The following is a 27169-nucleotide window of genomic DNA, read 5'->3' on the forward strand; positions in this document are numbered from 1 at the left end:
CCTGCTTGATCTTTTTTTTTTTTTTTTTGTGATGGAGTCTCACTCTGTCACCAAGGCTGGAGTGCAGTGGCATGATCTCGGCTCACTGCAACCTCTGCCTCCCAGATTCAAGCGATTCTCATGCCTAAGCCTCCCGAGTAGCTGAGATTACAGGCACCTGCCACCACACCTGGCTAATTTCTTTTGTATTTTTAGTAGAGACTGAGTTTCATCATGTTGGCCAGGCTGGTCTTGAACTCCTGACCTCAAGTGATCCACCAGCCTCAGCCTAGATTCAAGCGATTCTCATGCCTCAACCTCCCGAGTAGCTGAGATTACAGGCACCTGCCACCACACCTGGCTAATTTCTTTTGTATTTTTAGTAGAGACTGAGTTTCATCATGTTGACCAGGCTGGTCTTGAACTCCTGACCTCATGTGATCCACCAGCCTCAGCCTCCCAAAATGCCTGGATTACAGGCCTAAGCCACTGTGCCCAGCCCTGCTTGATCATTTTTGAAAAGGAGAAATCCAGGAATAGATCTGAGCGAATTACAAGGTGGGGAATATTGAAGGTATTTCTCAGAATGGCATTCCTCTTCTCAATACCAGTTCAGCATTCGCCTCCAGAGATCTGGTGTCTCACACTGCCTTTTGTGCTGTAAAAGCCAAATGAGAGGCATTTAAATTACTTCTCTTGCCTAGGAAAGAGAAATATTATCCACAGTAACAAAATCATCAAATTTTATTACGTACAAGTTAGTGCTATATATTTCAGAGTTTTGCTTTAGAGGATATCATTTAGAAAAATGGGACAGCTTTTCACTGGCTTGGAAGTTTCTATTGTCAAAACATATTACCAGGAAAGTACAATACATTGTAAAATTATAAGGAACTGCGATTCAGTCCTATTTTGACTTTATTTATAAAAAAGCAAATTAATAGCAAATGAATAAAACTTTTAAACCATTATCCTGGTAATAATACTAAACAAAACAACTAATAAAACAGCCGCATTCAAACAGCTGTTTAAGAAAACCCAATGATATTTCATCCATTGTCAAACTTGGCATTTGAACAGAATAAAGACCAAAGTAAATATTTATTGATTCATGTAAGAATACTGAAAATTTCTCTTTTATAAGTAGAATAAGCAAATAAACCATGATTTATAAAAACCCTGGCTAACTAAAATCAGCTAATGGGTCTATTCAAAAAATTCTTATCATGTAAACTGTGAACTGACAATTATAATTGAAAATTACCAGTTTCTCTATGAATTTAATATACATATAGTTAACCACCTGCTTGACTGTTATACAGAGCCATTTAAACGTGCAAATGGATGTACAAATGTTTGAAGGCTTTTGAACCAAACACATTAATTGCCAGTTTGTGTTAATGGCAACACACAGAATGGATGCCTGCCTCTCTCTGTAATAAATATAAAAATTCTCTGAGCTTCTGAGTCTCCATACTAAGCACACATGGAGGCTTTTTATAGGAAACGCTCATTTAGATATTGAGCCCCGCAACCCCAACCAAATAGGTGATAAGGAGACAGGAAAATGGTACTGGCCAGATTTACTGCAAGCATACTGTGTTCCTAACACTGTTCTGTCCAAGTAGGGGTCCAAAGCCCAGATGGCTACAGAATTGACAGTGAGAAGTGAGGCAAAGTTCAAAGCAAGCCCAGGGGCACATTGAGTGCCCAGTTTTCTCCCTGTTGACACCTGGGTAGGTGACCCGTGCTTTTCCTTAGTGGCCTGGGGACCCCCATTATGACTTCCCCTGGACTTGCCTTCACCATGCAGTGATCCACAGCTAAGATGCTCTTCCTCCTCAGCAAGATATATCAGCCTCCTGTCTCCTGGCCTGCAGGCCCTGGGTGTTTCAGATAAAAACATAAGGATGGCCTGGGGTGCCCCTCTACCCAGCTTCTCACTCAGCAGGGGCCATCGGCTGTCTGGGCTTGGGGCCTGTCTGAGGGCTGGTGTTAGGCCCCTCCTGCAGTCACTTTTCTAAGACTGTCTGACCATCAGGGTGTAGATGAAGGGGGCCCCACCTTGACTCTGAGCCAGGGCTCAGTGATGTATGTTGATGTCTGGAAAACAGTTGGGGACCTTCCGGTTCTGGGAAGACCCATCCTAAGGTAAGAGGATGCCAGGGAAGCTAAACTTGGCTCAGTCCCAGAGTGTTAGTGTTCAGAGGGAGGTGAGACTCTGGGTCACCTGATTTTTGTCAGCAACCCAGTCCCAAGATAGTACCTCTGAGTCTTACCCAGAGGAAAATTTGCAAATGAAAAAGTGAAAACAGCACTTTCTTTAAAAACAAGATAATAGGGTGGAGCACAAGAAGCTGTTTCTTTTGTGGGGAGCCTCTACAACAGAAAATATTAAATCGGCAGGGTGCAGTGGCTTGCGTCTGTAATCCCAGAACTTTGAGAGGCCGAGGCCGGTGGATTGCTTGAGGCCAGGAGTTTGAAACGAGCCTGGCCAACGCGGTGTAACCCTGTCTCTACTGAAAAAAAAAAAAAAAATCAGCTGGGTGTGGTGGTGCATGACTGAATCCTAGCTACTCAGGGAGGCTGAGGCTTGAGAATTGCTTGAACCTGGGAGGTAGAGGTTGCAGTGAGTCAAGATCATGCCATGCACTATAGCCTGGGCGACAGAGAGAGACTCTGTCTTAAAAAATAATAATAAAATAAAATATAAAATAAAACAAATCATTCTTCACTTCCCCCAAATCAATCCCAGCCTGGATTTGTGAAGACTTCAGGGCATTAGATGTGATGCTAGTGGGTAGTGGGGATTGACTTATTCATAGGACTTCCAGGAAATTCTTGGAAGTAGAAGAGAGACTTGGTGAGAAGCTGAGATTTTTCAAGATAAAGTTGGGTAAGAGTCAGCAATATGGAGATCTTATTGTTAATAAACTCAGTTCACCTCCACAGGCTGACGATGCCTGGGAATACCCAGGCAAGGTGAAACATGAGTTCGGTATTACCTGTCGGATGTGTTTCTCACCTTTGCTGCCGTCCTTCACCTCTGCTCTGCCTGGTTTCATCAGTGCTACACCCAGCCTGGCCTTCAGCTGTACTCTCCAGGCTTGTTTCTGAATGAGCTTTAGGTATTATCAAAGCATCAAATCCAATCTCAAAGGATAAAGACTCTTCACCAGTGAAGATATAAGAAGACGAAGCCACAGGCTCTGAGGGCCATTTCGAGACTGTTCTGGGCATCCTTTGAACATATTCCCATCACCCTCTGCAGTTACTCCTCATATGACGCGCATAGCACCTGGTCCTGGTCCTGGGATTAGACAGTGAGAAGGGCCCATTTTAACTGGCTCCAGGCCACTGTTGACAAAGCTGCAGGAAGAAGAAAGAGACCCAGATCTCTTGGAAAATCAGGTCCTCATTTATTTGTAGGTGAGAGAGAGGGAGAGAGAGAGAGGGGGAAAGAAAATCAAAGACAGCCTGAGAAAGCATGTCTGCGGCCTCTAACCATGGACACTTGTGCACAAACCACAAGTCCTGAAAGGAAATGGTGTGCAAAAGTGTCCGTGGTCTGCTGACCTCTAATCCAGAGCCAGGCCTCGATCTCCAGAAGACCCTGTGGGCAGATCCAGGGTAGACTGGAGCTCCATGCAGGATGGGGAAAAAGAGAACACTTGAACTGGGGAAGATGGGAACTGAACCAGCTGAACTGCTAGTCTCCATGGGAGATGCCATCTAAGTGTCAATGACCAAAGGGGCCTGAGGTTTCTGGCCCCATCCCTGTGTCTTTGTTCATTTCTGGGAAGACACTCTGCATGGGTACTGTTGAGTGCCAGCAGGAGGAATTTAGTGCTAGAAGGTGGCAGGTGAAGGAAGCTTTTTGGAGGACAACAGCTGGTGTCTGTGGATGCAGGGAGCAGGGTTGCTCCAGTGGAAGGCATGAGGGGAACGTGATCAACCACACCCCTTTACCCGGAACTGGGGGGTCCTGGGATGGGGACTTTCAGTGCTACACCTGGGGAAACCCTGGGCAAACCAGGACAAGCTGGTCCCCTGGGGAAGGCCAGGGAATTGCTGCACAGGGCATCAGGTCCCTGGCTGGGCAAGAAGAGAGGAGCAAGCTTCAGGATTGTTTAGGTCTTAAGGCATAAAGCTCCTTCACAAAAATCAGATGCAAAGAAAACCCCAATCCTCCCTCCCTTCATACACATGCACACACACAGGCACACAAACCTACAAAAAGGACAATTTCCTCTTGGTGAACTTATCTAATGTATGCAGCCCTCATTTCTGCTGATGGCACCCATTTCTGATTTATTCCTTGCTATAAGAAATTCTTGTACCTTCCTTCCCTTAGGGTTCCTGGTGTTGGAATTGAGGCTTTGGGTTTCCATCGGTCTGGAAAGGGCTTCCTCCCAGTACAGGCCCAGTCCTCTGTGTGGGTCACCCAACCCAGGGGAGGCAATGGGTGAGCAAGGCAAGTGCTCAGGTGTCCAGGCTTAGACCAGACTTGGGGCAAGATGACACATTCCAGCTCTGTCCAGCAGCTGCCATGGAGTCTGTGAAGGTACTGTTTATCTTGGAACCAGTCAGGCAATGCTGAAGTTCAAAGGCCCAGTGTCTCTGGCTGGCCAAGGCTGGACAAAGAAGGTTAACATGTGGGTTTCCTGGCTTCCACCAACTTAGTTCTCCCCAGGAGACTTCCGTGTTGTGTTCAGTAGCAAGTTTGAGACCATTAGAAGTCTCCCAATTCAATGTAGACACTGTTTTAAACATCTTCCCATTAGCAGAGGGAATTATTTTTATTTTGTTCTGGGAGAGTAATTCTGGTTGTCTTAAAAAGGCTTATGTAAAATGAGATAAATTTTCTTAAAAACACTGCATTTATCTGATGCAATTCTGCCACTCTCTTAGAGGAACAGCTGTTGGTATTTGCAGCCATACATGTTTGAGATAAGTTATCTTTTGACATCATGACCAAGCTTTTTTGTTATGTCAGATGAGATAAAAGTATTTGCTGCTACAATTTTCCGTGATAATCAGCATTCCTCATTTATATAAGAGGGCCAGATGGTTGAATTAAGAATGAAATAACACTATTGAAATTTGCTTTTAAATCCACCTCTGTACATGGAGGTTCTCTTAAGAGGTTTACCAGGAATCTTTGGCTTTGTCCTCTCCTAATGATACAGGAGCTAGAAAGAAATTATTTAGGCAGTTAGTGAAGTTAAGAGAGCCCTCGACAAGGTTCCCCTTTTAATAAAAAGCAGCCCCCAAATCATTTCTTTTCTAACAAAGAGCAGCCTGAAAAATCAAGCTACTGACAGAAAAGCAAGCTGGAAGCTTGGATGGGTGAAGGGTGGCAGCTGTGCCAATAGGAAAAGGCTACCTGGAGGCCAGGCATGTTCAACATGGCGGCTTCATCTTCCCTTTTCTTTGTCAACCATGTGTACAGTAAAGCTGGCAACATGGTGCTGTCCAGGTAGAGAGCCCATCTGCATAATAAAATATTATGGTGGGCAGGCCAATGGAAATGCAAATGGCATTTGGTCTGACCAAATGGCACACCTGGTCTGACCAATCTCTTGTCCCCTATGTAAATCAGACACCACCTCCTCAAGCTCATGTATAAAATCCTGTGCATTTATTTCACCATGGAACTGGAAGACCTAGTCTGGAGCTTCTCTGTCTCTGAAGGAGAGAAAGCTTTTCTCTTTCTTTCACCTATTAAACCTCTGCTCTTAACCTCACTCCTTGTGTGTCTGCATCCTTGATTTCCTTGCTGCGAGGTGACAAACCTCAGGTATTATCCCAGATGAATCATGCCACTTCAATAAGGAAGATGAAACTAGAGACTAAGCTCAATATCACACTCCTCCCGTCTGTATGCATACTTACACATACTTCTTCGTTTTAATTTAAGCAAGAGAAAGAAGTTAGGAAAGTGTTTAGGTTCCTATGTTGTTTTTCCATAACCTCAGCTTTCTTGGAAGTATTAGAACAGATCTGTAGCAAAACTCAGACATAGTGAACCCTCAGTGCAGTTTCTCAGATGTGCTCACATGTGATCCTAGATCCATCTTATACCTTGAACTATTCTAGTTTAATAGTAGGGTTTTGAATCAGGCTTCCTGTGCTGTAGTGATTTAGAAGGTGTATGAAATACGGAATTGTTTTGCTGGACGACTCCTTATTCCTTATGTGTTTACTGCCCATCAATACAGCAACTACTAAAAATAAGGCTAGTGCTCTGTGTCCTTCTAGTAGTGAGATGAATCAATGTTGATAATGTGCCCTCTCTTGATTCCCAGGTGTGTAAACAATGAAATTTTTAATGAGTTTTCTTGCCCACGGGGTGAAATCTCCAGCCAATAAACAGAGCATCTGTGTGTGAGTGCATGTTCATGTGCACATGCGTGCATGCCTTGCGTGTCTGTGTGTGCATTCGTGTGCTGTTTTGAAAGAAGCTAATTAACTGTAGACAATAAATCTTTAGATGTTACTCAATCAACTCAATCAGCCAGTACAGGCAAGTCCAAATATTTGCAGTGGTGGCAAACATGAATAAGTGATCACATATAGAACATTTGCCATGTGGACAATCAGATGGATTCTGTCATCTAAAATTCAAAAAGCAAAATAAAAAAAAATACCATGGAAACTTTCATGTTATGGGAAAGTGACTGCATACTTGTAAAGAACATAGTAAATACTAGATGTGTGAGCTGTAAATAATGTAATCATTATCATTTTGGTCTGGAACAGTTTATGTCCTTTAGTCATCCATACCATGCAGTGACTTTTTTAAAAAGGAAAAATATAAATTTAGGGCATCTATTGCCCCCCGTTTTCTCATTTAATAACAATTCCCTGATACCTTTCTACTAATCTCATACCGTTTGGGGGCAAACTAGTGAGAATCTGGGGGCGGAAGGCTTCTCTTTCAGCAAATTCCTGTGGAAGTCAAAACCTATTATCTGTTTCTTCTTTTTGTAACAGAGCTTAAATTCTTATCTGAAATAGACCCAGCTCTGAAAGGGAGTAGAGAGGAAGGAATAGCAATATTTGTGCATGCACATGCGTGTGTGTGCACGTATACTGTGTGTGCATGTATGTGGCAGGTGTTTGCACATATGAGGAAAGCACCTATGCTTGCCTTGTTTCCAGTGGGAGAAACTGCCTAAAGCACATCTCTTCCTGTTCAGGAAGACATCTTGGTTCTGGATGATGCAATCTTCAGTGAACACAGAAAGTTCTACCAAAGAGGCAGTTCATGGTGAATTCAGTTATAGTGACATTCTGGGAGTTTACACTAGTCAACCCTTTCTATCTACTTCCACCTGGTCACAGTCTTTCTATTTTGCTGCTGCTTCTCTTCACCAACAGACTGAAGTCTGATTTTTGGGAAACATTAGTGTGTAATGGCTTCTATAAAGAGGGAGTTCTCCTTTCTAGAAAAAAATAATAGTCTTAGCAAATAAGCCCATGTTTTATAATATTTATTAGGAATAAGCACATTATTGTAGTTAAAAACTTTTCTCAGCTTCTGAGTGGTCTTTCCATTTCATCAGATATTAAGAAGTGGGAGTATAAAAGAAGGAATTAAAGAAGAAACAGAAAAGAAAAAAGAAAAAAAATCCTTAAAATTTAATACACAAACACACAAGGCAAATGTAGTCTCTTTTCTGGATAATTTACGTTAAAATTTATCAGACTCAGAAACAGATATGATAAATAGCCCACTATAGTTTCTCATTGTTGTATAATTTCATCACAAGTCTGTCTGGTTCATTTATAATGTAATCTTTCTATTTAAAGGCAAAATACTTCGAGTATTTAACAAGTTAAACATTAGCCCTAAAAATTTGTATAAATCTGCATTTACATATTTTCTACATAAAACGTTCTCAAACTCAAAATATTTATAAGGGTATCATGTGCTTATCAATATTACACATTTTCTTTGCAAAGTGCAAAATGAAAATTTCAGAAGTAGTCAATTCTGTTTCTTTTAAAATGTCTCCATTAAAATACAAAGAAACAAACTATTGATGCACAGGGCAATTTGCATGTGTCTTAAGAGGTGTTCTACTGAGTAAAAAACTGCCAGCCTCAAGAGGTAGATACTGAATGATTCCATTTATCCAGCATTCTCAAAATGACAAAATTACCAAGATGAAAAATGGATGGGAAGGCCGGGGTGAGGGAAGGAAATGGAGAGAGGGAGGGGGTGAGTACAAAGGGATGAACCAAGGGAGTTTCTTTGTGGTGATGGAGCAATTCTGTGTCTTGATGGTGCTGGTGATGATATGCATTTCTACAGGAGGTAGACTGTCATAGAGCTATACACAAAGACATACAGAAGAAAAATGATTGCATGCAAAGGCTGGCAAAAGCCAAGTAAGGTCTAATCTCTAGTTCATCGTATTCTCAATGTCCTGGTTTTGCTAATGTACTATAGTTACTATTGTGGGAGACTGGGTGATGGGTATACATGGGACTTCCTTGAACTCTTATTGCAACTTCTTGTGAGTCTGTAATTATTTTATAATATAAAGGTAGAAACATAAATCTCTGCTGAAGAAAAGATTCTGGCAACTAAACACACTTGCAATTTAGTTAAAAACTGGTGTCCTTTCAGGAGGCAGAGCTCTTAAGTGTAAACACTGAAGACTCTTGATTTAACATATGCTTAGTATCCAGGTATCCAGGTCTGTAACTCTTAGGCTGTGTAACTGAAAGCAATAATTGTTCCTATCACTTTTATAAAGGTTGCAGAATCAGGAAATTTCAGAGCAAGCAGCAACCACTCTCTTGGGTTACAACTCTCTCGGTTTTGGTATCATTTGTAATGTGAGGGCTTTTTTTTCTAGTTTCTTTGCAGTGTCTTGCCTAGTTGTAAATTTCATAATACACATAAACTACAGCAATTGTAATGGTAATCATAAATTTTGCCTCAGTATCGCATGAGACAAATATTTCAACTTATGTTGATTATAAATGTGGATACAGAAAGAACCTGTTTATTATGTAACACCATCTATTAAAATAACTGGAGAGCAAACCTACTGGGTTCATTCTTACTCCTTAGTTCAGGTGGTAATTTTCCAAGACAGAGGGTCTGGGCAGTTTTCTTGAAATGATATACCATTACATCCTCCTTGTATAAAATATAGTGCTCATGTCTACTGGAGTGTTTGTGTAGAAAGGGGTGGCTTACCTGGGTCACTGTGTCCTAGTAAATATCCCCTGAGTGCCCATGAGACCTGATGTTAGATATAGTGAACTCCAAGTTTCTCTTCAAAGAATCAGTATGTCAGTTTTGTTCAGCTCTCTTATTTAATTCTCCATTTAAGAGTTTAACTTCCTGGTTCTCTGCATGCCCTTGCGTCGTTTCAGTAAACAACTTTCCTACCAGTTCTAATCAGTAGTTACCTGAGTCACTCCTAGTCACCTGCTTTGACCTGTTCTGTAACCATCCTTCCCACAAAACTACCCAGCTCGTCACTCTGGTTCATACCCCTGCTCTTTTTAAAATAGCCAGTTGGAATTAGTTTACACTGTGTGGTCTAAGCCTAGCCAATAGGAGAATGACACATCAGTAGGGGCTACCGGTGTCAGGAGTAAGAACTCCTTCCCCTCCCTTGTCCAGGTGTGTGCTCACCATTGTTCCACCTGTGAGACGCACCCTTCTATAGAAGTAAATTGCCTTGCTGAGAAAACTTATATTCAAGTGCTACTTCTTTTGTGGCACGAAAATTTACATATAACACTGCTAAATTGATCCTGTGGAGGTTCCAGACAATCAAACACTCAAACTCAGGAGGCTTTAAAGAGTAACTCTTACCATTTGGGAATACGTAGTGATATGCTTTTTTAACGAATACAGCTTTAGTTTCCTTACTCATCCCAACTACTTTTCATCATGGAAGGCTAAATTCAGACTACCTTGGGAAACTGGGTCTACTATTAAAAAACTCAGGTTCTAGGGCTGTTCCTCCCTCATGGTAACATGCCTAGAGAAAAGGATTTTAACTGCAGCAACATTTGCCTTTTTTGGTATTGAGTTCCCTCAGGTCTGTAATGAAAAAAAAAAAAAAAAAAAACTAGCAACGCATAGCATTAGTGTAATAATTTTATTAATAAAAGGAACCCATGGGGTTCAAACAAGTGTACAAAATACAATCTTTATTTTTTTTCCTGTGGGTTAAATTGTTACATTTTTAATAATAAAAATAAAAAAGCTTTCATAGTTAACTTATCAAAAACATAACTCCTGCCTATTTTTCCTATTGTGCAAAACAAAAACATAAAAAGTTTTGCCCACAGAAGGATTTTGTGCACAAAAAATCCACATTGTCAATTTCAAAATTTCTGCATTAAAATGAAAATTCCAAGGCCACATTTTTTTTAAACTAAACAAGAGCAAGAAGGGAATAAACAGGCAAATAGCAGCTAAATTTGTAATCTTCATTCCCAGATATTTTCTGTTTCAATGTAGAATTTTTCATATACATAAAATGGTATCTTCAACCTAATGCTTAAGGTCAGGTATGCCAGTATCAGTTCAATAAGGCAAGTCACACCATTTAGCTATTCTCGTAAGTCCTACAAAGTTAGTTTAACTTCAGTTTACAGGGACATTTCACGATTTAACTAAAAAAGGTGACAGAACAATCCTAGTGAAGGATTCCATTAAGTAGTTGTTTTTCTATATGGAGCCAAATAATTAAACTTTCTCTCTCTTCATACTGGGTTTGTTTCTTTCCTTATATTTTAGTATCATGGAGTTAACAATGCCTTGACAAGGCATGAACTACAATTTAGAAGTCAAACAATTGAAGATGATCTTCTCTAAAGTAAAAATAAAACTGTTTAGACAACACTTAAATACACATATCTACTTAAAGACACACATAAGACAAAGCAAAATTTAAAAACCAAATCAAGGAATAACATTTTGTTACAATTTCCGTAGCACAATTACTGATCTAACAGTTTTGCATTATGATTTTAAACGGTGGCTTACAATGAAAGAACTATGCATGATGCTGCTTCCACGATTACAGAGAAGAGAGGTATGCCCAGAGGGTGAAAAGCATACATTTACCTAATATTTGTAGAAAATTCCCTGATCCAATGGCCAAACTTAAATACAAAATTTAACCTTAGAAAAACTTCTCTATTTTTGGTGAACATGTTGATTGAAAGAAAAATCAATCATTCTGTTGAATGAAGTACAGTATTCCTCAGGGGAAGCACCAGGGTTTCTAGATCAAACCCTTAGGACATGAAGAAAACCGAAGTCCTCTGCTGGTCCAAAATCTCTATCACAGGAATCCCTGGCTCCTTTCCACGTGTCCAGAGATGCTCTCAGCTCACAAAACCAACAGATGGAAGGAAAAGCAAGTGAACATGTGACCATGTAGGAAGGGAGTTGGGGACAGTAAAACACTGCTCAGACTTTTAGCAGCAACACAATCCTGTTGGTCTGAATATCCTGAGGTTAAATGATAATAAAATATTGCACCAACATAATAAAGAAAATCACAGTTTAAACAGAATTACTGAAGAACTGGAATAATGTACAAATGCAGCGACTGCCATCAGTAAACCTAAGTCTCTGGATAGGAATGAAAGTTGCATCTTTTTAAAAAATGGACTCCTACCTTCTTTTGGTTTGGTATTTGACATTCCCTTAGGTATACATATGTTTACTTCCATTTAATGCTAACTTTCTGAATTTTCCCCTTGGACCAGGGGTTCAGATTTAGTGATAGATGAGATGAGACTGCTGCTGTAAACAGCAGCAACTCCAAAGAAGAGTACTCAGGCCAAGAGATTTAAAAACATGTCTGATAACCCCATTAGAGGTAGGTTAGAAAAAGGCCTTTTATTTTGGATTGTGTAGTTATGAAGGCATCCTGCAGATGCAACTTTTTCCTCTCCCTTCTTTCTCTGACATGCTCCTAGGTAAATAAGATAGGAAAAAAATCAAACATATATCCTGTTAAAGTACTTAAAGGGGGTAAAAAGTACAGCCTTCCACAAAACGTGTCTTCACACTGAAATTCATCTTTCCGCTCTGAACTGACAAGCTTTTCAAGAAACCCTTCCTTGGTTTCATAATACTGTGCTGCCAATTTATAAACTGCATTTTAGTCTACCATTGAAAGAATGAAAATTGTAGTTCTTCATTAGGACCTCATATGACCATGATCTCAGGAAAAGATATTTTCAATGACTTTAGGCCTGAACATGGTAGGAAATCATGAAGAAAGACCTGAAAACCTCAGGGTCTCACTTCGTATTTGGAGTGGGCCATTTTCCTATTCATGCACAACCTTGTTTTGTTACCTTCTCCAAAATCAAGTCTTTACTCCTTCAGTTCCATATCGCCTTCATTCCACTCTTTAAAACACCATGAGAAATTCCCACAGTGTTTCCACTGTTTTATAGATTCCCTTCTCTCAGGTCAGCACAGGCACCCTTTCACTTACTGTATAACCATCAGGACTTGCATTACATTCTGAGACTTTGCACATCTTCATCCTGTTTTTTTAACAGGGATATATATATATACACACACATATATATATATATATATGACCATCATATAAACTTGTGCAGCAATCCTGTCGGCCCACTAGAAATTTCTCACATTCTTTAATTTCTGTTGCCTTCAGTCTTGATGTTCATTTATGTTAAGTTAATCTTTCCTCTCTCTTTCCCAAAAAGGCAGAAGGAAAAGAATCAACATTCTAATTTGATGATGAACACAGTGATTTCTGAAATATGTTCAGAGAATGAAAGAAACAGGCTGGGTCTCTTCTACATCGCTAGGATGTGGATCAACCTGCAAAAAAGAGATCAGTGTTGTAGCATTCTTTAAAATGATTCTAGTATCTATTTCTAATTATATGATAGTTATATGCCACGTTGGTCAAAGCCTATTATTAGTAAGTCCCAGGAGGCAAAGTTCTCTATATTCCATGGCCAAATAACATACCTTAAAGGCAATCCACAATACTGTATATGATGCCATAGATCACAAGGAAAATAGTAAAAAAGTCTGACAAATGCATCAGTAATAATCTATTACCACTGTAAAAACAAATTTATATGTAACCCCTACTAATTATGAGTCATCAAGACACTCTAATAAATGGATAACAAAAAAATGATTATTTAAAATAATACAATAAAAGTAGAATTTTCTTTTGCTTTGCTTACCTCCGAATAAAGAGGTGGGGGTTGAAATCGGAATTCTTGTATACAGGCAAACATAGGACAGCATACTTCTCCCTCACAGTTAGGGGGTTGAGGGTAAGGAGGAATGTGTCTAGAGAATTCTTCCTCTGATACCACATCTGCATAATTTGGTGGTGCTGAAACAGAAATGAAGTTGAAGTTAAGAAATTCAGGCAAAAATTAATCTCAATTTTTAGCTCTTATAAAAACAAGAAACAGCTAAATTTGAAGATAAAAATACGGCATTCTTTCCCTCTGATCAGCAAGGGTTTATGCATATTACAATAAAAAATAGATTCTGCTTTTATTAAACCACTACTGACTATATTAGAGTCTCTTGAGAGATATGTCTCTTGAGTCTAGGTAACCGAATATCACTGAAAATGACTACAGAAAATATATAACACATCATACTTCTGACTATTTTTCATTGTTTTCCTATTACAAATAGGAATTAGGAAATGTACATCTTATTCCTGAATCTGCCATCAGCAGCTCTGCATCCTACATAAGGTTAAACTTGCAAAGTCCCTCCCAGAAATAATGTTTTATGATTTTTTAGTAGTAGCAATAAAGATAGCTGCAGTAGCTGCAGTAGCAGTACTAATTAACATCTGAGTACTTAATAGCTTTATATATCCTGTTCTTAGGTATTTTCTAGGTAAAACTTCATCATGAAAGAACGCTAAAATATTTTACCTTCAGGCTGTTCTGGCAGGGTCAGTGTCAACCAGCTCATATCCATACTGAACTGGCTGGCAACACTGGAGTTTCTGCTGCCAAAACCATTATATGGAATTGTACCGATCACTAATGGCAGTTCCAGCATCAATTTTTTAGCACCAGGAATATGAATGTACACCTAATATGCCAAAAATAAAAGAGAGAAAGAACAAATATAAGTTATACCTCCAGTAGATAGCCCAATTTATTTCTTTTATCATAAAAACAAATGCTTTTGTCACCTGCCACCACTCCCATCACAATTTTCAATTACCTTGCTTAAACCAAATGAAGAGTATACAAAACACAGTGAATGCCCTGAGACAGAGCACTGTGTCCTTAACATGCATCATTGTAGGTTCGCATGGCTTACATAATAATTATAGAAAATTAAGGATATGTTTTCAATATAGCAAACATCCCTTAATGCACCTCAATTCTCTTATTTTATTAACTCCCCTGTGGGGAACAGGTTTTTTTACTAAAAATAGGGACCAATCTTCATACAGTCCCCAACTGGTGTTAATGCTGAAATAAAATGAAATTTTTATAGGCAACTCTACATATGCACAGTAACATGATACCAGTTAGGGTCCGTCATACATATTTTTTTTTTTTAAAGAGCTTTGCTTACAGCTAAGGAATAGTCCACTCTGATAATACAGCAATCCAGGATGGATGGAGTAACAGGTGGAATTTTTAGAGTCTTCCCATTCCACGTGTCCGTGCTCCCAGAAGCGATGTGGTTTCCCCGCACATTGGCAACCATGTGTCGGATGGTCTTTGTTTTTCCACTAGCCAAGTATGTCTGGGTTTGGAAAATAGCAGCCTTTGGAACAATCAGACGAGAGGAACAATTCTCTATTTCTGCATAGATTGGAATAGCTTCTCCTTAAAAAAAAAAAAAAAAAAACAGGGAGAATTCAGACTCTTCAAAAAGTTCTCACCACAATGGATTAGGACCACATAGCCAAAATGTTCCAACATCACTTTAACAAATTCAGAAGCTTTGATGGAAAACATATTGTAAATTCAAGCCAGAGAAATAAAAATTCACTGCAGGTTGTGTAGACCTTATTTTCTAATTATTGCATTATTGACTTTTCTAATGTAGCAATATTACATTAGCAATTCTAAAGATATGTAAATGACCAGTGTCTATATAAATTAGAATAAGACATACAAATAAATGATTCAGGACTATGTTAAGTATAAAAGATCACTAACAAACTCATTAGTACTTATCAAATTAAAATCTGCCCAACAGGAGAACAAAGCCTTTGCTTTTAAGGAATTAATAATGTTAAGGTACAAAAAGAATCAACAGATGGATTAGGCAAGTTTTATAATGTTATGGCTCCACACCATACCATTCCATACCGAATTCCTTTCTGACAAAGTCAGAATCCTGGAGCAGGAGCCAAATCCACTGCTGGAAATGGGCCCTTCACTAACGGCAATTCCAGTAACAATCTGACTGTTACGTTTGTTAATATTCTACATTCTAGTCCCATGTATTTGCATATATCAAGCCAGCATAGAATCAGAATGTCTAATAGCATTTCATACTCCAATAGCTCTCTTCTGAGCAATACAATCCTGGAGATTCTTTTGCAACATTAAAATCAGATGCTGGCATTTTCTCATTCCTCTAGTTATACTGTGTTACTAAAGTAACAGGATCAAAGTCAGAAAAAGACAGGAGTTTTACTGGAAACTATTCATCCATTTAAAAATATTTAAATATCAATTATTTATATAAAAAAGTATCACTATTCATGTTTTAAAATACTATATACTTCATGCAATTAGAAAAAACACTATTTAAAATCACTTAAAATTAGCTAAGAAAATGAATGAAATCTTTCATTTGGACTTTCAAGCATTTTGCTTACCATTACAGTATCCCTTTCTTTCAATTTTGGCACTCAGTGAGACTGGACCAGAAGTGAAAAACCAACAGCCAACCATTTTCTCTTGCGTTTTCAATACAGGGGTCTTGAAAATTTCAAACAATAAAACAACCTTAATTAAACCACTCCAGAGTACTCATAGAACTTAAAATTATATCTTTCTTCATAGAATGGTTATAAAGAAATACCAAAAAATGAATGAAACTTTCTTATCCTCACATAACATATTAGGCAAAATGTGTACAAAAAGACAGGGTGTTAAGACTCCCTTTTTAGGAAAACTTAGTGAATTTTCACATTTAAAAATTAGCATGACACCATCTTATTTTACCCTGAAGTCATTATATTTCCAGGAAATAATATACAATCTTTTTTTAAAAAAGGCAAAAGCTGTATTAATACTTATAAACATGACAGAACTATTTTTAAGACTATATATATAAAAGTCAGGTGGAAGAATAAATGATAGAAAAATCAATAATCAGAACACTGTATTTATTTTGGCATTTAACAAATGGAATAAGCAAACAGCCTTTCCCCCCACTTACTTCAAAATGCATCATCAAGCAGAAATTTCAGGTGTCCTTAATTTGGAATGGTTTTGGGGCTTTGTATAATAGTGCAATAACGTGTAGTGTTAACAGTTCTGAAAAGCTTATTAAACATACTATCTCACTATAGTATTCTATTCTACAGTGTCAAGAGAAATTACTACAAGATTTACAATATTCAGTTTACAAGTTACACACACCAGTGCTTCCTGTAAGACCCAGTTACTAGCAATATATTTTTTCTTATATAAAGAACAGTAAAGGATCAACAGTGTCTGTTTTTGGCAAAGATAAATCCCTTTAAATCAATTCCCACAATGGTCATAAAAATGTTAACAATATTTAACCTCCCAATTCTAAGTAGTTTTTAAAAATACAAGCTACTTAGCATCACCAATTTTCAAAACTGGTTTTAAAGCAGCTGTTAAAGTCACAGCTATAATCCAGGCCAGCTGGGTGCTAGCTATTTTATGATTCTGACCACAAGAGGCCATATAACCACATATCTGCTATCTTTTCATAATCTAAAGGTGAACATTAAAGTAAATTCTATTTCTTTTTCATGTGAAAATAAGTCTTAAACAACAACTTTTAACTGCTAGCTTTTTCCTTGTCTTTAAAAACACAGGCTAGAAAAAGAAACCTCCAACACGAAAAATACATCTTTGTCACATCAGTATCATGATGGAAAGTTTAAATTATCTCAGTATTTTCTATGAAGTAAAAAAAAAATCATTCATTCATATTTAAATGAAGAACCATTAGGTCCTAGTAGCTATCATGAAAGTACAAGGTATAATTTTATATTATTTTGATAATATGGGTTTAGATAAAAGAATCTAGCTCATTAGCTCCCATCTTGCCTATTCTGTTGTTACTTATAGCCTGATCTTTCTTATCAGTCTACAGTATTTCTGGTGATTATTAGAAGTTCAATGCTTTAATGTGGCCAAATCTGTCATAAGGAAATGATAAGTGAAAGGATCTCGGCAGCAGCTGCATGCACTTACTTAATGTTAGAAAATGACATGCAAAATGGAAGGATACATAGCATAATGGCCTGAGCTTCAATAACAGGCTGAGCATGATTAATACTCTTCCATAATTACTGTTCCTCAACCTGCTATTATTGAGGAGTTTAGAATACCCCAGTCCTGTAAATGTGGCCGCTCTGGTAAAAGTAACTACTCTCTGTGTGTGCATTATTGTTATTAAGCCTTATTAATGCATTTCAAGCCTGTGTAACTTTTTGGCAAAAGAAGCCCTGAACAGCAGGGACAACATAATCAATAGTATTAACACACACAATTTGTAATTTGTCCAACCTAGAATCATATATTTATAGTGAATGCCTTTGGGTTACAAGATTGTGTTTTCCAAGCCATCAGAAAGTGACAGGACAGACTATCAGTAAACTGGCTAAATATAGATCCCACTATTGAAAGAAAGGAGGAAGGGAGGGAAGGAGGAAGAGGAGGAGAAAAAGGAAGAACTTACTAATAATGCTGGTGTGTTGACATCAACATGACTTACAACCTGGAGGTCCCGCTTTACACTCTGATCAGGTACCTTGGGTCGTTCCAACACTGCCCGCACACAGTACTGAATGCTTCCGTATTTCCCAGTAAATGAGGTGACCAGAGGTCTGAAACAAACCAAATACATTAATTATGAGTTCCAAAAAAAGCATGATTTAAAATATTTTAAGTTGGGGGGAAAAAAAAGAGTAAGTCTATTTAGGGACTATACAGTATAAACATGCATACTTGAGAATCAGAAGATACTTGGTGCTGACACATTTGGATGGACATATTGCAGAGAAAGACAACCACAAAATGATATAGTTTCACTTACTCAGATGGAAGTTGAAAGCGAAATGGAAATTCATGTTTTCCAGGCTGTAATAAAATGATGCCTTCACCTACAAGAGATTATATTTTATTTTAATGAAAAATGGTTAGAATTAGATCAATAGTTTTCATAATGTAAATAGTTTTTTAAGGAAGTTTTTCTGGCTACAAAATGCAGCATAGCAGCATACTCCAAAAGTTCTAGAGAATTAAATTTGAGAGTGTGTGTGTGTGTGTGTGTGTGTGTATTTTAGAGATGGGGTCTTGTTCTGTTACCCAGGCCAGTGCTACCTGGGCTCAAGCAGTCTTCCTGCCTCAAACTCCCAAGAAGCTGGGACTACAGGCATGTGCCATGATTCTTGACTAATTTTTAGTAATTCTTTGCAGAGATGGGGTCTTGCTATATTGCCCAAGCTGGTCTCTAACTCCTGGCCTCAAACGATTCTCCCACTGTGGACTCCCAAAACACTAAGCTTATAGGCGTGAGCTACTGCATCTGGCCAGTTTTTGCCAAGTACCACAACACACATACATATACACATATATTCCATTCTCAAATAGACCAATTATTAAAGTGTGAAGGCTCAGAATGCCAACATACATATATATGTGTATATATACATATGTATATGTGTGTGTGTTTATGTAAAAATCACAACTGTTTACCTCCATTCTATTATACTAATAGGAAATACCAGCATTAAATTGGACCAAAAACTAATTTAGCAAAAGACAGATTTATTTTGGGTATACCAGAAACATCACACTGAGTATTTTTGAGCAGAGATGGAAAAGGAAGTGAAAACTTTATGAATATTATTAATACTGGGTATAACACAAAACAGCCAAACCAACAAGACAAGTTATTAAGTAAGTCATGTATGTATCCTTGAGCTCTCCAGAGTAACAGAGTTTCTTGGTGGCTAACTTGGCATACAGAAAGGGCTTTACCAAGCATGGCCAGTGACCTTTTTGCAGCTATGGGTTACCAGCTCCATTTTATTTCATGCAAAAGCTTATCATCACTGGATTGTGAGAAGGCCAAAATGCAGGGTGTGGAGAGACTGTGTAAGGCCAGAGGCACCACTGAAACCTCTGATGAAGGCACCAAGACAACGTTTAATTCAGATGCAGAGTAGACTCCATTGCTTTCATGGTTGGTCAGGGGGCTCTCTTGAGAGACTTAAACACTCCTTTCATTTCATGCTCAGATTTAATATTAAATTCCCTTACTGTGGATAGGATAAATAAGAGGAAGAAATGGGAGCACAGAGCTAGAACTCTGAGATTTGCCTGGTCATCTGACATTCAAATGAAGATTTCTACTGTAACCATTCACCAAAAAAATTTTTTAAAGAAAAGCAATCAGTAGTGAAATGAGAATGTTTTGTCCCTTAAATAAAAAATGGAGTTTTATTTTATGATCTTAAGTCAGCTGATATTTCAACCTTGTACTTTTAGAAAACAGGAACATATTATTGACCCATTAAGTCTTTTGAATCTATCCCTGATTTTTAATGTGCTAACATTAGCGGGGATAAAAAAGTAACACACCTGCCACTTAAGTTCATTCGAATACTCCACAGGTGGGTGACTGGAGGCAAAGTGAAAAACAAGTTACAGGGGCATGAGATCATGTTAAATGACAGTGGCAGGGCAAGCCCCAGTGGCTGAGGTGTGCTCAGGAAGGTTACAGCACAGCTACAGTACCAGAGCCCAGGGAGGCATCTGGACCTGACAGCTGTGGAGTGAAAGGCTCAAGGCAATCCCAGTGCTCCTCAAAGAGCTGGGCTAAAGTTCTGATTTGAATAGATTACAGAACATGACCAAGTATTTACAAACGTTTAAAAATGCATTTCATTTGAGTTCAAAATTTATAGTGCTTAGATTTCAGGCACTGTGGATAATCCTCAAATAGACCGGAGGAGGAAAGATTACATGCTTGTACACAAGAAATGACCACAGAGTGCTAGAACCTAGGGCATCCACACAGGAACATGGGTGGCCCTGACATCTTCAGGACCTGAGGGCTGGAATGGAGACAGGTAGGAAGGGAAATGTAGAGAAGGGAACAGCATGAGGAAGAGCATGGCAGGCATGTTTAGGCAACAGAGTTGCCCAGGATATTAAAGAGGAAAGAGAGAGATGAAGTTCCCCTTTCATTAAGAAACAAATTGACTGTAATTCCAGCACTTTGGGAGGCTGAGGTGGGCGGATCAGGAGGTCAGGAGTTCAAGACCAGTCTGGGCAACATAGTGAAACACTGTCTCTACTAAAAATACAAAAAATTAGCCAGGTGTGGTGGTGTGCACTTGTAATCTCAGCTACTTGGGAGGCTGAGGCAGAAGACTCACATGAATCTGGGAGGCGGAGGTTGCACTGAGCCAAGATCACGCCACTGCACTCCAGCCTGGGTGGGTGACAGTGCCAAGACTGTCTCAAAGAGAAACAAACAAACAAAAGAAATAAATTGACATAGGAACCGTATCATTTAAAATGAGACTTTTAACCATCTCAAAACATAAACAGGAAAAAGAAATGGAAAAACTGATACAGATGGGTTACAATATTTGGAATTCAATCTTTGTTTTTATTGTTTTTAATGTCAAAGGTTCACAAGCTGAACCATGTGCCCATTTCTGCTTCAGCCCCAACTGCTCATTACTTCTGTCTTGTATACTGAGCACTACGAAGTCACAGAATGATGTTTCCATCGCTAATGGTCTTACAGTCAAAGCTCATAATTATAGGTTTTGATGAGCCATGGGATGCAGAAGACCATTACAGAGGCAGAGACTGGGGCTCAGGAGGGGTGAGGGACTTACATATGGTCACATTGCTGGTGGGTGACCAAGAACTGAAACCAACTCTCTCTGTCTTGTCTTTCTACTACAATTTCTCAATAAAAATATGAAGAAAATCAATCACAGTGATAGCAAGTAGTTGGATTAGATTAAGGATGTCAAAGAATTATCTGGGGAGCATTTGTGGAAATAGATCCCAGTGCTACATGATACGGATTTCTAAAAATCTCAGGTGATTGAAACACAGCCAGGTTTTGTAATTAAATGACCCCCAGAATCTAGACTGTGTCAAGTTGCTAACTTCTTCCAAGCTATAGATATTAGGGGTGATTTTTTTTTTCCTCAACTAAAAGAGACTATGATTTTAAGCAAAATATATTTGTTGCAAAATATATTTGTTGCCAATATGTGCTACGATACATTCTAAAACAAGGTGAAGATTTTCAGATTGTCTAGGTTTTTACATTCTGTTCCATCAGAAGGAAGAAACATGACGTGTGAATTTAAAAACTACTTGTTAGTTCAGATTTTACCAAAGCAGTTTTTTTTTATTGCTAATCCCAGGCTCAACAGCTTTTAATTTTACATCTATTTACTTGGTAGCTATAGGCCCAGAGATGGAGTCCAAAGTCCTGGACAAAAATCAATGTATGTCTCTCTCTCCCAAAGGACTTCACTCCATTCAGCCATCTTGAAAATTGTGTTGTCTGCTTCCACTGGGGGAGGCATGCCTGGGCTGATCCTAAAAGCCATACCGAGGATTGTGCATGAAGGAGTAAGAACTATCGCTAACACATAGTTCCCATTGATCCAAAAAGGCAGTTTGGGTTCCAAATATGGTTTTCCTTACTACAATTTTGGGATCACTCAGATAATCACATACCTTGAGGACTTCATTGTGTCCACAGCAGGGTAACGCAGAACCACACATTCTGTTATATTTTGTGTAAGACGTAGCACGGGCTTAGATATAATGCATTTACTCTTCAAGGACAGGAGGTATGTACCATTATTTTATTTGATAGATAAAAGCTCGTGGCAAAAAAGTAAAAGTTTAAAATAGTTTCCATCCATGAAATAAGGGTAAGACTCATGGTTCTTAGTATTCTCTTGATTAAAGGGATCCAATTTTGGCATCTAATATTAATGAAAGACTCATGTAGTGTGTCCCCACATGGGTACTTCTGGAAATGTCAACACCTTGAACTGGACTTCCCCAAAGTGAACAAGAAGGGAAATCCAGACATGTCCAGATGCCCTAGTTTCTAAAGGCCTTTTGAGTGGAGAGAAGTGCAGGAGAGAGGAAGAGAAAGGGAAGAGGAAGGGAGGAGGAGGAGAGGAGGAGGATGGGGAGGAAGAGGTTGCGGAGGAAACAGAGTAGCAATATCAGGTAGAGGCACAACTCTTAAGTTGCCCAGAAGAGGGAAACCAAGCATGATGGTCAGGTCTAGAAACACTTCCTTTGGACTCCTACCCCTCAAGAATTACTTCCCTCTTCCCAAAACCAAATTTCTGCTAATTCATCATGAACCATTTATCGTGTCCAGGATAGGAAGGAGTGGAGGCCATAAGACACAGGCACTGCAGAAGGGAACCCCAGAGCCGCCGGTTCCACCCTCCGTTCCTCGGGCCATCAGGAACAGGACCAAGCCCCACGGATCCCCCACTGTCCAATCATAGGTTCCCACGGCACCCAATGGCCCCCTCCTCTCGCGGTCCTAGAAAATCCGGGGCCACTGGTCCCAGTCAGGCCCGGCGGGCCAGGGGCAGGGCGCCAGGCAGAGCTGCGCACCCAGAGCGCGCTGTCTCCCCGTGCCCGCGAGGCTGGGCCGGACCCCACCTCCGGAAGCCCATCCTGATCTCACCTGCCAGGTGGGCATCCCGCCGGCGCGCGGCCTCTGGGCCCCTCCCCGGCCCCGCAGCCTGCGAGGGAACCCCAAGCGCTTGCCCGCGCTTACCAGCCGGGGGCTCCCGCAGGCTCAGACGCACATTCAGGTACTCCACCTCCGAAGAGACAGCCAGGGCCGCGGCACTGGTTGAGGCGCGGGGACAGGTACTAGGGCCCCAGGCGGCGGTGGCGCGGCCCTGGGCCTCCAGGCGCAGAGCGCGCAGGGCCACCGGCTCGGTCGCCTCCAGCAGCACGTGCCCGGCCACCGTCTCGCCGCTCGAGTAGCAGCCCTTGCGCTCGTCCTCGAACACCAAACCCAGGCTCTTCACGCGGCCCTCGGCGCCCACGGCCGCCGCACACCCCGCCTCGCCGCCCATCCCGCCCGGCGACGCGTCCCTGCCCCTGAGGTCGCCAGAGGCTCGGAGCCGGGGTCGCGAGCACAGCGGCGCCGCTGTCACAAGCGCCCGCAGCAACCTGACGCCGCCGCTGCAGCCGTGCGGTACCCGGTGGAGCGCCGCCTCGCCAAGAGGCCTGTCGCTTTAACAAACCCAGTGGGGGCTGGAAAGGGGCCGGGATAGCCCACCCCCGGCGGGCGGCCATAGGTCTCCTGCGAACCCTGCTTCTTGCTGATTCGTTGTTGATGGCCACTGAGTCATTTCATTGGCGCTCTCACGCGTGGGTTGGCGCAGGATGGCCGTGCGTGATCAGGGAGTGTTGGCCAATCGGGAGGCTCTGGGGTGCACGTGCACAGGCCGTTTACTGGCTGAGGTCAGGCGCAGTCCCGGGGCTCTGGCCAATAGTGAGACGGTGCGCCCATGTGGACAGACAGTGGGAAACAATATCTGTCAGGGAGGGGGCGGAACAGGGTATCTCCGGCTCTCAGTGTGTCAGCGGTTCCCATAGTTACGAACGGGGGCGGGGTTTCTAGTAGCGTAAGGACTTTGCAGGAGTCACTGGGTTCTCCCTAGAGGAAGTAGTTGTGGCTGTAACAAGCTTGTGTTTATGATTACATCTGCAATACTCGAGAGGAAGTAGATGCTCTGGGAAATGGAACTCCGCAATGTTTCCTTTTGAGACCTTGTGGGACTGCCTCATCGAGACTTTAATGGACGACTTGGAATCTTCTAACCTCCAGGTTTTCAAGCCCCACCTCTCCCAGGTTTCAGAATTCCCAGCCTATGTAAGAGCCACAGATAAGAAAAATGAGGGCTGTGTTTCTAAACCTGATACATCCCCTGAGGAGTTCTCTTATGCTCCGCAGTATCGCTGTTTGGAATAGCTGGAACTGTGATTCTTCCTGCTCTAAATAAGGTCATGAATCATGTTGTTTTTGAACAACATCTATCACTCAAGTTTCTGCCCCACCTGAAAGTATTTCGTGACCTCAGTATTGTATCCACAAAAATTCCCAACTGCCTTTTGTTCCCTACGCCCACGGTTCCTCTGGCTTGTCCTGTTTCATTTTCATTTTTAACCTTCCATTCTTTCTAGGTTCTGTTTTTTACCATCTAGCATAGCTGTCATTTGCTGGCCATCACTTTCTTAACTTTTAAGTTGTCCCCTTATCCATTCCATGTTTGTGAGCTGTTATCATGTATTGATTAATCTCACAATGAAATTTAACAATTTTCCTTAAGAAAAAAAACTCAAAGGTTGCTCTTCTAGCCTCATTGAGTTTAGATTATTAATGTGGAACTTTTATAAAGTTTTATAAGTTCAAAATGTTCTTATTACCTCTCAGAGAAAGTGGAAAATCACAAATTAGGCTCTGCATAAAGTTCTGAAATAGTTGCTATTCTCTGACCATTTTGTCTAGTATATCCCCCAATATGCTCTTGCTCTGCCTACTTTTTTTTTTTTAATAACACACCCTGACCTTACGTGTTTATTTGTGTATTATCCATCCCACTCGCTTGAAACACAGAACTTGTTCTCATTCATTTTTTGACCTCCAGGTCCTAACACAGATCTTAGCATACAGTAAGCGCACGGCAAATGTTGACTGACTGAATGATGTATTCCAACCATGTAGTATTATTGGCTCTGCAATGAATTAATAGTATTCTGCCTCTTATTCTACTAAACTTTCACTGTCTGGAGGCAGTGGTTCCCTCCAAATTAAGTGACTGGTAGAGGGGGAAAGGACAATGGTCCTAACAGTGATGAAAGGGCAGAATGGCAGATATTGCATACAGTAATGGCAAGACCAGACTCTCTGGTCTCATTTAAGAATAGTTTTGGCTACAGGTAACAACAGAATGTGTCTGCCTTTAAGAATATTTCTTGTTTACGAGAGGAAAAGATCAGTAGTAAAGTATGGACTCTTAGGTTGGTTTATCAGAATCCTTACCTTTCTCCTTGACATACTCCACTCCCTTCAGGGTAGTAGGGATTACCGCTGCTCTGAGTATCTTTCTCTTCCTTATACAACAGAGTTCAGGACATAAGGCGAGGGAGGATCTGCAAACAAACAAATAAAAATTCTCTCTTCTCTCAGAAGGAAGATATATTTATATCCTAGATGCCCCCAAGAGACTTCTTACATGTCACTGGCCAAAACTGAGTAATATGTCCACCTGTAGATTATTGACTGACAAAAATAAGTAGGATTTTTACAATTCACTTAGACCAGTGATTCTTCTCTGGGTGCTGAACACAATCAGAGCTCTGTTAACAAGGCAGAGGGGCAGATGGCTGTTGAGCAGTCAACATTATAGAACCATTTGAGTGGCTTGAGTGGATCTGGTCAAATTTGCTATAGAGCACAGCTGCCCCAGCCATACATTAAGATCATATGTAAATAAAAAATATTCTATGACTAGAGAGAAGGTAATTTATATGGCAACTCACCTCATTCACAGATAAAATTCCATTTTTGTTGTGTATACATTGCAGTGAATGTTCAAGTTCAGCTAATATTAATAGAGCAGCATAGGACCGTTTAAAAAAATACAATCTGACAATCTCTTTTAATTGTCATGTTTACCATTTACATGTAATGTGATCTTCAATAATGTTGGTGCTGTAACTTGAGTGCCCAAAATTCATAAGTTGAAATCCTAACACCCAAGATGATGGTATTAGGAGGTAGGGCCTTTGGGAGGTGATTAGGCCATGAATGCACAGCCCTCATGAGTGGGATTAGTGCCCTTACAAAAGAAGCCCAAGAGAGAATTCTCACCCTTTCCCCCACTTGAGGCCATAGAAAGCACCATCTATGAAGATGCAGGTTGCTGTGGGTTAGATACGGTTTGTTCCCACCAAAACTCATACTGAGATTTGATGCCCGATGTGGTGGTGTTGGGAGGTGGGACCTAGTGGAAGGTGTTTGGGTCCTTGGAGTGGATCCCTCATGAATAGTGTAACACCCTCTGGCACGAGTGAGTGAGTTCTTGCTCTCATGGGACTGGATTGGTTCTCACGGAGCAGGCTGGTAAAAAGAGTGTTGTCCATTTCTCTCTCTGGCTTCTTCTCTCCCCATGTGATCTCTTTGTGGATGCCTGCTCCTCTTCTGCTTTCTACCATTAGAGGAAGCTGCCTGAGTTTCTTACCAGGTGCAGCTGCCCAATCTTAAACTTATTTACCACCAGAATCATGAGTTAAATCAACCACTTTTAAAAATATTACCCTAGCCTCAGGTATTCTGTTACAGCAACACTAAAGAGACTAACGAGGCTGGATGTGGTAGCCAACACCTGTAATCTCACCACATTGGGAGGCCAAGTTGGGCAGATCACTTGAGCTCAGGAGTTCAAGACCAGCATGGGCAATATAATGAAACTCTGTCTCTACAAAAAATAAAAAAATTAGCTGGGTGTGGTGGCAAGTGCCTGTAGTTCCAGCCGCTTAGGAAGCTGAGGCAGGATTATTGCTTGAGCCCAGGAGGTCCAGGCTGCAGTGAGCCGAGATTGTGACACTGCCCTCCAGCCTTGGTCACAGAGTGAGACCCTGTCTCTAAACAAAACAAAACAACAGCCACCACCAGATGAAGACAGAGATCCTCATGGGACACTAGATCATCTGGTGACTTGATCTTGGACTCTATAGTTTCTAAATTATGAGAAATAAATGTTTGTTAATTATAAACCACCTCGTTTTATGGCATTTTGTTATAACAGCCTGAAAAGACTAAGACAGTTGGTTTTATATGTGTCATTTTGTTATTTGCTTTGGCTGCACCTTCATCAGAGTGTCTTTGTTGCTTTATTCTTTT

General features: G+C 40.4%; 1 protein-coding gene across 1 annotated transcript; it reads right to left on the reverse strand.

The window, feature by feature from the left end:
* Positions 1-11396: 11396 nt before the first annotated feature.
* ARRDC4 (arrestin domain containing 4) lies at positions 11397-23333 on the reverse strand. Its single transcript, XM_012438729.2, has 8 exons — positions 23027-23333; positions 18269-18335; positions 17912-18059; positions 15846-15948; positions 14585-14841; positions 13927-14089; positions 13210-13364; positions 11397-12832 (listed from the first exon to the last, which is right to left on the reverse strand). The coding sequence occupies exons 1-8, from the start codon at positions 23331-23333 to the stop codon at positions 12776-12778; spliced, it is 1257 nt and encodes a 418-aa protein (XP_012294152.1). The 3' UTR covers positions 11397-12775.
* Positions 23334-27169: the final 3836 nt, after the last annotated feature.

Source organism: Aotus nancymaae, unplaced genomic scaffold (assembly GCF_030222135.1).
Source record: "Aotus nancymaae isolate 86718 unplaced genomic scaffold, 86718_ANA_hifiasm-v0.15.2.pri h1tg000014l, whole genome shotgun sequence".
In the NCBI taxonomy this organism is placed as follows: Eukaryota; Metazoa; Chordata; class Mammalia; order Primates; family Aotidae; genus Aotus; species Aotus nancymaae.